Source organism: Onychomys torridus, chromosome 10, assembly GCF_903995425.1.
Source record: "Onychomys torridus chromosome 10, mOncTor1.1, whole genome shotgun sequence".
Taxonomy (NCBI): Eukaryota; Metazoa; Chordata; class Mammalia; order Rodentia; family Cricetidae; genus Onychomys; species Onychomys torridus.
The window spans coordinates 85,570,678-85,584,539 of NC_050452.1; the positions used below are offsets into that span (position 1 = coordinate 85,570,678).

General features: G+C 40.6%; 1 protein-coding gene across 5 annotated transcripts in view; it reads right to left on the bottom strand.

The window, feature by feature from the left end:
* The window catches only part of Mthfd2l (methylenetetrahydrofolate dehydrogenase (NADP+ dependent) 2 like), a 109,115-nt gene that overhangs the window by 13,299 nt on the left and 81,954 nt on the right, over positions 1-13,862 (bottom strand). For 4 of the 5 annotated variants that reach the window (XM_036201376.1, XM_036201381.1, XM_036201379.1 and 1 more), the window contains exon 7: positions 10,595-10,720. In XM_036201376.1, coding sequence (XP_036057269.1) covers positions 10,595-10,720 — 126 coding nt within the window. Of the gene's footprint in view, positions 1-10,204; positions 10,226-10,594; positions 10,721-13,862 lie in introns of those variants that run through there. The other variant, XM_036201377.1, reaches the window with a different exon arrangement.

The window sequence follows — 13,862 nt, forward strand, 5'->3', positions numbered from 1 at the left end:
GAAAAAGAAAGTCATAAATCAAGGCAAGCTTAAAACACATTAGTGGGTCCATCAGATAGTCAGTTAAAGTGAGATGGGGAGGAAGCTTTTCTACAGACCCAAGATGCTATCTGAGCTTTTGGGTTGGTCGAAGCTAGTGAGCTAAGTTAATAGATACTAAAAGGTATTTTATCTATTAGTTATGAGATGTTAGTTCCAGTATAGGGGTGGGCAATGAATGGCTGTTCCAGAGGGCTAGAAGTGGCCAAAAGATGAGATAATTAACCTTTAAACCTGCAACATTCCAGTATCTCCTCAGTACTGAAATTCTAATCAGCCACCCAATCTCTGAAGACAGTTTCTTTTCATGAGTTTGTGTTCACAATGTATATGTGCTGTGGGATGTTCTGTATGTCAAATGTGTTGCTCTGATTGGGTGAAATAAATAAAGTGCTGATTGGCCAGTAGCCAGGCAGGAAGGATAGGGTAGGCAGGACAAGGAGGAAGAGAATTCTGGGAAGTAAAGGCTGGTGGGGGGGTGGAGAGACACTGCCATGACAAGAAAGATGTAAGGTACTGGTAAGCCACAAGCCATGTGGCAAAGTATAGACTAACAGAAATGGGTTAATTTAATATATAAGAACTAGTTAGCAAGAAGCCTGCCACGGCCATACAGTTTGTAAGCAATATAAGTTTCTGTGTGGTTATTTTATATGTGGGTTGTGGGACTGTGGGGGCTTGGTGGCACCTAGAGAGAGGCTCTCCAGCTACATATATGGGTGTCTGCATTTGAGTTACATGTGTGCAGCATGTGTACAGTACCCTCAGAGGCCAGAAAAGGAGGCTAGCTGGATTCCCTAAAGTTTGGGTTACAAATGTCTGTAGCCATGTGGGTGCTGGGAATCGAATCCAGGTTGTCTGGAAGAGCAGCCAGTGCTCTTCGCTGCTAAGACATCTCTCCAGGCTATATTTTGTAACACTAATCACTATTTCATATCCTATAAAGATGTATTTGTTTGCTTATTACCATGGATAAAATTTTGTCTTATTTAGGCCACAAGTGTGTCTCATGGGATAGATTCACAGCAAATGTTCAATAAATATTTGAAAACTGAATGAATCTGAACTGAAGTCTCCCAAGTAGGAGTTGGATATTCATGTTCTTAGATATAAAGTTTATTTCTATTGACTCAAATAGTGTCACACATGTAGAAATTGTGGATTCCACATCCTTCCTACCTCACACATATCTATGTCCAGGTGCACAGGATTATAGTAAAAATGACAAGGGAAACTTCCAGGTTAGTGTTCCCAAGGGTGAAAGGGTTTTGCTGCATACTTGTCTTTATCTTACCATGAATGAGGAGGCAAAATCAATACACATGCAAAGGTGCAAAGGTGTGATGTGCAAAACTGTATTCTCCCTGATCTGTATGCTCAGATGCTAATATCCCAGCACCTGAGAATGTGACTGCATCTAGAGATAAGGTCTTTGAGGGGGATATATGCTATATGAGGTCATTATAGTAAGTTCTAATATAATAGGACTGATATCATCAAAAGGGGAAGAAATTAGTCCACAAACATTTCCAGAAGGAAGGCATGGTGAAGCTAATAAAGAAAAGAAGAGCATCTTCATGCAAAGAAGAAGGATACAGTAGGAACCCTCATGACACCTCCACTTGGATGTTAGGCTTCCAGAAGTGTGTGGAATCCATTACTGCTATGTAAGGCAACTTACCTCTTGTGATTAGCTTTGACAGCTCTGGTGAAGTGCTACAGACATCAGTATGGACAAAAACAAGCATCCCTGAGTGAAGAACTGCTTAAAGTCCTTGGCTGCCTGCTTAACCACAGGCCTCAGTCAGAGAGGGCTGTGACTTGAGGTAATGCATTGCTGCATCCCTTTGTTAGAACAGTTTATTCTGTATTCAAGCAGAGTCCTTATAAGAAATAAAGGAGGCCACCAAATTGTTTAAGAAGAAAGGGAAAACCAAACCATGATATATTCTTTGAATATATCTGTGTACTTGAGTCTTGAAATGGAAAATACTGTTCACAATTTACATGTGTAAGCCATATTCCCCAAACTATAATACAAGCAGACATAAAATATCTGGAAGGAGTGATGTGTGGATATGACTAAGATATACTACATACATGAACAAAGTTTCAAAGAAGAAAATCAAAGCTAAAATTTTAAAAATAGTAGTGGTATCTGAGGGGTAGACTTTCCTTTCAATAAAATATTGCTTCTTTATGCACTTAAGTTTATTTCGCTGTCAGTTTTTATAGTTATCGCTATCATTTCTACTTACTGTCCTGCAACCTTGAGACTGCACATGAAGAAAACCCTGTTTCAGACATTGAATCCACCTATTTTGTTTATGAGAAAAACACCATTCCTGCTCTGCCATCTCTCCCCCTCCTCCTTCCCAGTCCTTCCCTGCATTGTGTGGTGTGATCATTCAGGGCAGCGAGGTCAGGACTGGTGGAGAGGGAGGAGGGAGGAGCAGGCAGTAAGGAGCAAACATTCCAGTTTTTTCCATTCCATCTCAACCCCTGTGGAATAATGCATCATAAAACTAAAGCAAAGTCATTAAAGCTTCAGATGTTTGCAGAAACCTGTGTGTTGGGCATGAGGTGTAGAGGAGGCCTGAGAGGTAACCAACAGGAGCAGGGCTAACTGAATTAGCAGCATGGGAAGTCATTAATTACATGTTCAGCTGCCCCAGTCCATTTGGTGAATTGCTGCCATAAAAGCAGTGTAATTATGAGCGTCTAGGACTAGAGACTGCATTCCAGCTTGTAATTCAGAAGGTGCTACTTGCCGCCCATACTCTGTAATCTCTTGTTTGTATCTTTGGAATATAGAATGCTTTGTCATAAATGCCTGATGTAGACCTTAAAGCTTCAGTGGAAAACAGTTGAAAGATATTGTAGGAGAAAGTCATTAGGACCCATCATAAAACAGTAATCTACAAAGCAAATCTAGATTTCTCAAATATATTATTCATTGTGTGACTGTTGCTAATGAAAAAATTCCTAGACATTAAGACAGTTTTGTTATATAGATGCGTTTAAATACTGCCTTGGAGGGTCAGAGAAATGGCTCAGCACTTAAGATCATGTATTATTCTTGCAGAAGACCCTCAGTTCCCAGTTCCACTCCAGCTCCAGGGGGATCCAACGTCTCTGGCCTTCTTGGGCACCTACGTTTATGTACATACAGGCACACACACATACAATGAAAATGAATCTTAAAACATTTTAAATACTGTCTTAGGTTGGAGGAATGAGGTATGCTCAGAGAGCTCAAGGAGGATGATGGTAAATATTGATCAGAGGTTAGAGGCATCCATGAACTTTCCTGAGTCCTATAATCAAGGATTGATGCAAAGTAAAACATCAGTTCAATGTGATGCTAATTTTACAGCTCTATAATTTTTTTTTGTTTGTTTTTTGTTTTTTTTGTTTGTTTGTTTGAGAAGACAGGGTTTCTCTGTATAGCCCTTGCTATTTTGGAACTTGCTCTGTAAACCAGGCTGGCCTTGAACTCACAGAAATCCACCTGCCTCAGCCTCCTGAGTGCTGGAATTACAGATGTGTGCCACCAGGCCTGGCTAGCTCTATTTATTCTTAAGAGCACTCAAGAAAGCATGGCATTGAAGGAAAGGCCTGTTGGGACCCTATGAGATCTCCACAGAGGTTCTAATCAAGCAACACCCCCAACACGGGGCAGGGTACATGGACAGTACTGCAGAGGAAAGGGTGAGACACTGGAGCCAAGCAAGCTGAGCAATGATGAGAGGTGGAATTTGAACTGCACAGCCTTGAACTTTGTGACATTTTAGTGTGTGTTAGGATAACTACAGCAGCAGAGGCTCTGCAGGAGCAGCATGCTGTGATTGTTGAAGCAGTCTGAATAATCAGTGCAGGGAATTACACGTGTCCAGTAGCCTTTCAAATTATTTTGTCAAAGTACAGAAAAGTATCTTTCTATAATTCATAAGTATATGGAGAACTGAAAATAACAGTAAAGCGAACTTTAAAATCTATTTAAAACAGAAACATTGACAATTTGAGTTTTATTACTTTACTTTTTATTACAACTCAAGGGAGAACAATCTGGTACTTGCCTTCTGGTGTATCACCTCCTACTGGGAGAAAGCATCCATTCCATAACTTGACAAATCCTCCTTCTTCCTGCAGTTTCCACTGGCTTCCAACATTTTACACTTTGCCCCTTTGATATCATGAAATATCCCTGGGAGTTCTTTTAGTGCTATGTTTTATTCACAGTTGTAAAGCAGTATTACTTCCTCTGGGAGAGTGTCACCCTTTCCTTTACCATCACTGTGTTCATTTACATGGAAAAATCATTCCCATGCAATCTGCTTTCTAGGCAGGGCCCAACTTCCTGCATGAATGAGCCAGTCTTTTCTGTGAGGAAACTTTCTTCTGCATCTGAATCTACCTACATCTGCTGTGTTCAGCTTGGCAGAAAGTATAATGAAACTTTGACAGATCCTTACAAAACACTCACGCTTTCCCTATGGCAGTTTACAGCCAAACCTCACGAGATGGTGGTGTGAGCCATGGTAAAGTTCCTCCCTCTCAATGGGGGAAAGGGAGCCATCCTTCACCTCAGGTTAAGTCCTGATGCACAACCTGAAGAGCAACAATGTCAAAGCCTATTATTCCTCTGGGTGGCTGAGTCACGGCCTCACTGAATCCAGCTCACCCTTAGTGCTCTGGATCTGTGAACCAGCAGGTGGCAGGGAAAAATTGTGAAAAACCTTACTTTATGATAGGATCACAATATTCTGATCTTGGACGCTCCTTCCAAAGGTTTCTGTACTTTTATTTACAGGGTCATTTGGCAGTGTGCTGTTGAATGACACTGAACATTAAAACTGAAAGGGAACACTGATAGACAGCAGTTCCTGTGGAGACTCTCAGATCTCTAGTGGGTGTTTGGAATTGTGGCTAGCATTGAACCACATAGCTGTGAGGCTTCTGACTTTACATATCGACTTGTGATTAAGTTTAGTTTATAAACAGGCAGAGGAAGACAGGAATAGTAAAAATTAAAAAATACTATACCATAATAATAGTTTTGTGAATATATATATATATATATATATATATCTATCTATATATCTATCTATCTATCTATCTATCTATCTATATATATATATCTCCTCTCTCAAACTATCTTACTGAACAGACATGGTGATTCTTGCCTTTAATCCCATCACTTGAGAGGCAGAGGCAGGTAGGTTTCTGTGAGTTTAAGGCCACACTGGTCTATATAAGGAGTTCCATGCTAGCCAAGGCTACATAAGACACTTTCTCATAAAAGCAAATGAACAATAACCAAAACCCACAGCATCTTATTGTGTTCTGCTCATGCTTTTTGTATGAAATGGGATGATACTATGGTGTTTTCCTGCTTTATCATGCTATAGAAGCAGAATCCTGGAAAAGGGGGGACTGCCATAATCATTGATGAACTGGAACACTGGTGACCAATGGGGATGCAGAGCTCTTAGATGGTAGTGCTATATCTAAAATGACCTAATTAGTTCTCAGCCTAATGCTCTTCCCCTTCATCTTGCATTTGTTTTTGACATTTCTTTCTTTATGCCGTCATCTACTTCACTACACAGAACCACAGGTTGATTGAATCCAGAAAAGCATAAACAGCTCTCACAAAGGTTCATGTTAAAGTGTTTCCAGACTATGATCCTAGGTAAAAGTCTTTACTTATTTAAAAAGAAGAACACATGTAACTGTCCTGAGACCAAAAAATATCCACCGAGGGGGAAAAAGGGTATTTTTCGGGGTAAGCCTGTCCAGAAGTCAAGGCTGTCAACTATGACCATCTCTTCTTTTCACCTGGCTCTCTTCAGCTGCCGGTGACATCTGCATGCATCCTGAGTGTGTGATGGGTTTGCAGTGGACACACAGCTACTATGTGTTATCAAGGAACAGAATAATGGTGAAAAATAAAAGGAAAGAAACCCCAGGCTTTAAAATCAAATGCATCATTACTCATTTGAGTTGAGGGGTTCAAGTGCATTCATTATTGAAACCCAACTGGGGTTGACTGGCATGGAATATGAAGACATGGTAAAGAAACTATATCCTTTTTAAAGTTTTATAAACTTTATTATAAAAAAACTTGCACATAAATAAAAACATCATATGCCATAATTAACCAGACCTAAATTCTATACAACTCACTGAATTTCAATACAATTAGAGTCAGCATTCGGAATGGAAGAAAATTTTATATTTTCTAAATTGAATGTATTTTATGGATTTATCCACCACCCAAAACAAACAAACAAACCAAGCCTACAGCAGAATGAGAACTAGAACAGTCAGATGTCCATGCTTTCCATGACTCATGCCATCACCCGCACTCAGTCTCTCTTGCTCTCTCTTCTTCTTGTTATGTTACACTCACATTTATATGTGTTTACGTACATATACACACATATTATTGGCTAGATTCTGCATATGAGAGAGAATGGTTTTCTTCCTGATTTCCTTTAACACTACACATTCTCAGTTCATCCATTTTCCTACAAATTTTTAACTTCATTTTTCTTCAGAACGGAGTAGCTTTCCCTTGTATACACCAGCATTTAATTACCCATTCATCAGCTGATGGACAACAAGGTTGGTTCGACCTCTGCTAAAGCAAACTAAGTATCAACAAACATGGGAGTGCAAAGATCTCCATGGCAGGGTACATGGTTCTCTGGTTCAGCTCTGCCCGGGAGTGAAACATCAGGGGCACATGGTAGCTCCAGTTTTAATTTTTTGAGAAATCTCTAATCTGAATTCCACAGTGACTGCATTTTCTGCACATTCAACCACACTGAATAAGCTTTTCTCCCCACATCCAACATTCATTGTCAGATTTGCTGATGGTGGCCATTCTCACTGGGGTGAGATGGTAGTTCAAGGCAGTTTTAATATGTATTTCTTTGATGGTTAAGGATACTGAACACTTTAAAACAGTTACCAGCCATTTGTATTTCTTTTTTATTTAGTTCACTTACCTATTTGTCAATTGGCAATTTTATTCACTTGGTAATTAATTTCTGCAATACTTTGTAAATTCTCAATATTAGCTCTTTGCCTGAAGTGTAGCCGGCAAACATTACTCTCCTGTTCTGTGTCCTGTCTGCCTCTGTTGACTTTTCTTTGTTGTACAGAAACTTATTTTTCTCTGGTCCCCTCTGTTGATAGGGAGGGTTAGTTCCTGGGCTGCTGGCATTCTAGATGTCCTTTCATGAGTATTTCAGCATGTACACCCAGCACATATGTACACATCTCTACACATGTGTAGAGATGCAGACACCTCTATGTGGAGAATCAGTGCTGTCAGATTAGAACTCAATCCATACTGGGGTCCATAGCAATCAGAGCCCATGAGAACGGTAACGTTCTCTTTCACAAGGTGCATCTGTGCTTGTTCTGACTCGGTGTTCTGCCCCTTAGGACACATCGTTGCACTTGTGTGGCTGCTTTTCTTTCCTTAATCAGCAGACTTAAATTGCTTCATCGGAGTCTAGGCCCCATTTCACTCCAAAATCTTTCATATGTGGACACCATGCCCTAAGACACTTTCAAATGTCTGCATTTCTGGATAAATGATCAACTGATGATCAAGTTCCCCGAGAAAATTTAAAATATAAATTTGAAGAGCTAGACATCGGGCTCAGTGATTAAGAGCCTGGCTATTGTTTCAGAGGACCCAGGTTCAATTCCCAGCACCCACCAGGTAATTCACAACTATCTGTAACTCTAGTTCCAGGGAATCTAACTCCTTTTCTAGCTTCCTTAGATACTAGGCATTCATGTGATACATTGACACATGTGTAGGCAAAACGCCCATACACATAAAAAAAATAAAACCCACATTTTAAAATCACATTGTTTATTCCTTTAGTTTGTAATGACACATCTGTAGCTATGAAGTGCTTCAAGGAGTCCTGCTGTGCTGGTCAGAAAGAGCAGTCATTTATCTCTCTTTCCACTATGTGGATCCTATGGGTTGAACTTAGGTCAACAGGCTTAGCAACAAGTGTCTTTACCTGCTGAGTGATCTTGGCAGCCTAGAATGATCAGTATCATTCCTAAAATACTTCAAATATGAGAATGTCTCCACTGTCTTTAGGGTGTCCATGCACCCAAGACTACCACTAATCTGGAAACATCAAAGTTGGTAAGAACCTGATGAAGAATTGGAAGTGAAACTGTTTGGGATCACGTAGCTAGAAACTCATGTGTTTAGAGGCTCAGCTGCCTTATATAGAGAGAAGCCATGGATTTGGACTGTTTTGTTAGTACTACATGCTGGATGTGTTAAATCCTTCACTGACCATGCAATTTAGCCTAGCTCCTCTTCTTCATCCTCTTTTAAACAAAAATCAAGAGCATCAGTTTCAATTATCCAGACAACTATCTAGGTCTAAGATTGAGTTTGAGCTGGCAAGCACACTCTGAGATGACTCTCACTCTGAGAGTGAAATGGGATACAAGTACTGTGGAAGGAAAAGGAAAACGAGAGGGGTACTCAAGTTGGGTAGAGGGGAGGAAAGGTAGTACAGAGAGGGAGATAAATAACACTAAGGATGTTTGAAAGGGACCATAGGGAAACATTATTTTATAAGATTACATAAAATACATAAATAAATAATATATGTGTGTGTGTTTGTATTTATAGTTTAGATGGAGTTACAGCACAAGGGATAATAGTGTTCCCCATGAAAGACTTAGACAATCTAACAAAGCTCCACTGCCAAGCATGGGAAGCCTCCTTTTGAATTTTTGGTCATGGAAGTCCTAGAGATTCCAAAAACACATGGACTCTTGCCTTGGCTGCCTCCTAGAACTGGAGGGTAGGAGCCTATTGGTTAAGACACCACACACCTCAGACACAGGACTTAGAGGAATCAGCCTTGGAAGCCTAACCCCTGAAGACTAACTCTTCTAGTATCCAAAGGTTAGTGGTACTCATACCTTGGGGATAACCAACAGCTGTGTGGACTTAGGGTCCACTCACCAGGATGGAGTTCATGTCTGGTGCTATAAATCTAGCCAACTATATGTGGCTAAGAGTTCATAGACCCTACAAGAGAACCTATTACTGCCATTTTCCTAAAGCAATATAATTTCTAATTATATTCCAAACACTTATCTTTATACCCACAGGAAAGTGTAACTCTCATCCCTCATCAAAGAAATTACTTTTGGATCTGATAGACGGTACTACCTTGGTAGTACATGTGGTCAAAATGCAGAGAATATGTAACCCTGGGGTCAGCCCAGTCGGTAAACCTACAATACAATACCTATACCTAAGAAAACATCTTGGAAAAGGAGTGGAAAGATTTTTAAGGGACAGGGGACTGGGATCCCTGCTGTTAGACAATGTTTTGTACTCATGAAATCTCAACAACATGATTGTCTGAACAGGATCTGTAGAGTGATACCAATCAACATGTCAACTTGGATAGGGGAAACTTCATAAAGCCACAGCCCTAGATGAAGAGCTACAGGCAGTAAGCGGCTGCTCAGAAAGGGAGAATCAGTATTCTACAGGGACCATCACCCTGACAGATTATCCAATATGCATAAGGAGCATCACTAAATGGTCTCAGTAGGTTGTATATATACATATATGTATGCACATGCATGTGGAACAATAATTATTATAGGAGATGAGATCAGAAGCCTGAAAGGGAGTGGAGAACCAAACACAGGAAGAGGTAGAGGGGGAGAGAGGGGTGGAAAGTGTGTAAAAACAGTACTTACATGAAATTCTTAAAAACAGTTTAAAAAGAGTAAATGGCTAAATATAAAGCATAAATGTCTATAGTGTAAAATGCCAGTCCGAAAAACCACAATAGGCCTGACAAGAGGGCTAAATGAGGAAAGCTGCTTGTCACCAAGACTGGTGCCCTGATGCTAACCCCAGTGATCCAAATGGCAGAAGAAGAGAGGCAACTCCCCAAGTGGTCCTCTGACCGCCACATGGATGTGGTAGCACGTGAGTGCTTCCCATCTCCACATCAATACAGGTAATACAAATTAATTCAGAACAAAAATAATACAGAGGTCTAAAATTGGTCAGATTGCTTCATTAAAAACTATATAGTAAGAAATTTCATCTTAATACCAAATATTGCCAAGCCTGGCAGCAGGGATCCATAATCTCAGCCACCTGGGAGGAAGGAGAAGGATCTCAATTTCAACAGCATCTTGGGGAACCTAGTGAATTTATATCTTTTTTTTTCTTTAAGTAAAACAACAACAAAAACCCTGGAGCCTAGGATATAGCATGTTCAAAGCCCTAGGTTCAATCTCAGAGCACAAATACACAGAAAAATTAATAAAACACAGGAGAGCATGAAAAGGAACAGCATGTGGGTGGGGAAAGGGAGGAAGAGTTAGGAAAATGTGGTTGTCTTTCCATCAGAGGGGCCGGTGATAACTATTAATACAGTCCTCATCACAAGGAAAGTTTCTTTCTCAAAGTATGAAGGTTGGAGTTGAGTTCCCCTTGCACTTACCAAGAGGTTCCACTTCTTACCTTCAAAGTCCACATCTCCAACTAGTTTTGTCTTTCCTGTCAGAGGGTCTGGAACATAGTTGATACCCACATCAATTACTGCTGCGCCTTCTCTTACCATGTCAGCCGTAATCAACCTAGGAATACCTGCGAACGGAACAGTTGTGAAACACTTAAATTTTGTCCAGTATTTATACTTTGTCCCGTAAGAGACTAACTTCACTCTGATTATTGGTCATCAGGTGGGAGGCCAAAAGACAGCTAAGGAAGGGCATCGGACTCTTAGGAGCAACTGCCTGGAGCTGCTCTCTCTCCTCACAGATTGCTTACCTGACCTCTCCCCGTGAGCATCTGTGTGTACAGCATCCTTTTGTCTAACATGGGGTCATAGGGATGAGACAGGCTCCTGCTGCTCAGAGTGGAGTGATAGCAACTTGGGAATAGGGAAGGAGGAAATGGAAGGGGAAGGAAAGCTGTGGTAGCCATAATCAGTACTCTCCAGTGCGTGATAAGCAGTATTGCCATGGCATCCACCAGCTCTATGCAGACACGTCACCTTTTGGTGTTTTCTTGTTTCCTTTGATTCCCATGTCTACATAGGATCTGAAACACATAAGCTATAGTAGCTGTCCTCATTTTTACTCCATTCTGGTTGAAAGAGAGATCTATAGAGATAACATGCCACTGTCTGTGATCTAGAATTGTTTTAGATTTTGTTTCAAACATGGCAGTACTGGCTAACAGTGGATAACATTGCAGTTTTTTTTTTTAATGAGCATCTATTGAGCTTGAACATTGCATTGACATAAACTTTATTATTATGTCTCTTGTTGTGTGTGTGTTGACTGAGTCCAGTTGGATACATCAGACTTAGATAGTTTTGTAACCAGGATTAAATAAATTCTGACTGAAGTTATAACTAGTGTGGGTCTGAAGTGTCTCACTCATGGCTGCAGCTGATACTGAGGGTGGCTTAGGACCTCAGGGAGGGCTGCCACTGGAGCACTGTAGTGGATAGCCATCCCAGCATTGGCCTGGAAGTTCCAACCCCCATTGAGGCTTTGGTAATGGTCACGCCCACAAGGCAGGGTGGAGGAGGAAGCAGAAGACCAAGGATCAGAAGGTCTCTCTTTTGGTTCCAGGACCCTGGATGCTGGAGGTAGACCGAGCAGAGTTCTCCAGAGAACACCGCCAGACTGCGCTATACCTTTGCCAGACCCTGCAACCTACCCCTTCATTTGTAAGTTACCCCACAAAATAAACTTCCCTTTTAACTACATAGAGTGGCCTTAATAATTTCACCAATATCTGGCGCCCAATGTGGGGCAAATTCCAAAGGCCCAGGCAGCTCCCTCCCTCAGCCTCCTCCCCAGCTGGCGGGTACCTAAACCGGCCTGCAAAATTCCATTTAACCAGGGGACGCCTACACGGTTCCATTCCCGAAAAAGGGAGCAGCTAGTCTGGTCTCAGTTCCCTGGCTTAGCCCCTAGACCAGCAAAAACCGCTGTGAGTGAGGCGTTCCCACTCCTCCCTGAGTGCGGGCTCCCTGCCATCTTGGCTCCTGCCTTCAGCTGCAGCCAAGGTCGCCAGCAGGCCCTGCTTTGGAGCTATACCAACGCCTCCTGCTGGCTGAAAAGTGCTACTGCACCACCCAAAACCACGGAAACGTAAGCTTATTTCAAGTAAAAGTACTTGATAATTTTACACCTTAAAATTGACTAACAAATTTTGAGTAATTCTTGTAATATGGCTAACAAAATTACCTCACAAGAATTTAAAAACCTTTTTGCCTGTATGATGAATGACATTTTCCTGGAAATATACGACCTCCCTAAGACATATCTGGCCTGTACCATTTTGACATTCATTGTAATAATTCACACAATGTTCAAACACTGGTTTAATAATAAGAACAAAGATGAGTCATTATTGGGACTGATACAGGCTTTAAAAGATAGCAATGAAGCCTTACAGAAAAAAATTCTCTTTCTGGAATCTGCTAACCAGGATTTACAGGTTTTAAAAGTTAGCAATGAAGGCTTACAAAAAAAGATTCTTTCTCTGGAATCTGCTGGCCAGGACTTTCATAAAAAGATTCTCTTTCTGGAATCTGCTAACCAGGAATTACAGGTTTTAAAAGATAGCAATAAAGGCTTACAAAAAAAGATTCTTTCTCTGGAATCTGCTGGCCAGGACTTACATAAAAAGATTCTCTCTCTGGAATCTGCTAACCAGAATTTACAAAACAAGCTTGTACCCAAAATTGCTTTTATTGATAATAAATATGAATATTTAATGGATAGAACACTAACTCTCCAGAATAAAGTTATAGCTACTCAGACAATATATAAGGGAAAAAAATTATCATTACTTGATAAGATAAGGTCCATGGAATCATGTGTTTCAAAAGAACATAAAAACTTCCATGATTCCATGAAAAATCTGGAATCCCTTACAAGAGAGGAGGTTTACTCCCTGGAACAGACCCTAGGTGCTCGTTTACAAGCCCTGGAGGAAACTCTCAATAAACATAACAAGGGACCTAATAAGCAGAAGGGCAAGACCATAAGGTTGTAACATCTTCAAATGGCTCTCATACACTGGCTTATCCTGTTATCATCCATGAGAAGCCAGCAGATGACACACACTCCAAGCCATATACAACATATACATTACAACCAATTTCAACAAGGGACTTTAAAAATATAAAGGAAGCAGTAGTTACATATGGGATACACTCCACATATGTAAAACAGATGTTAAATTCGTGGTCTACCTCACATAGAATCATTCCAGATGACTGGCATCAGTTAATTTCAGCTGTTCTAGAATATAGCCAGCAGTTACAGTGGAAAAGCTGGTTGAGAGAAGAGGCAAGAAATTTAGAACAACAAGGTAAACTCAGAGGTTTTGAGATCTCCCAAGATCAAATACTTGGTGAGGGATGTTTCGCTGACAGGAATGTACAAGCCATTTATGATGAGCATACAATATCCCTATGCCGTACAGCAGCTCTAAATGCTTGGGAAAAAATTCCAGAACCTGGAAAAGCAACTGAGGTATACACAAAGATATTTCAGGGACCACATGAACCCTTCACTGATTTTTTACAAAGGCTGAACAAAAGCTGTATCAGATAAAGAATTAAGAAAAGTATTAACTGAGTCCTTGGCATTCAACAATGCTAATGCAGAATACAAAAGAATACTTACACCATTAAAGATCAGATCAGCTCCTTTGAAAGAATGGATTCAGTATACTAATGGGGTTAAATCTCTTAACCACAGTA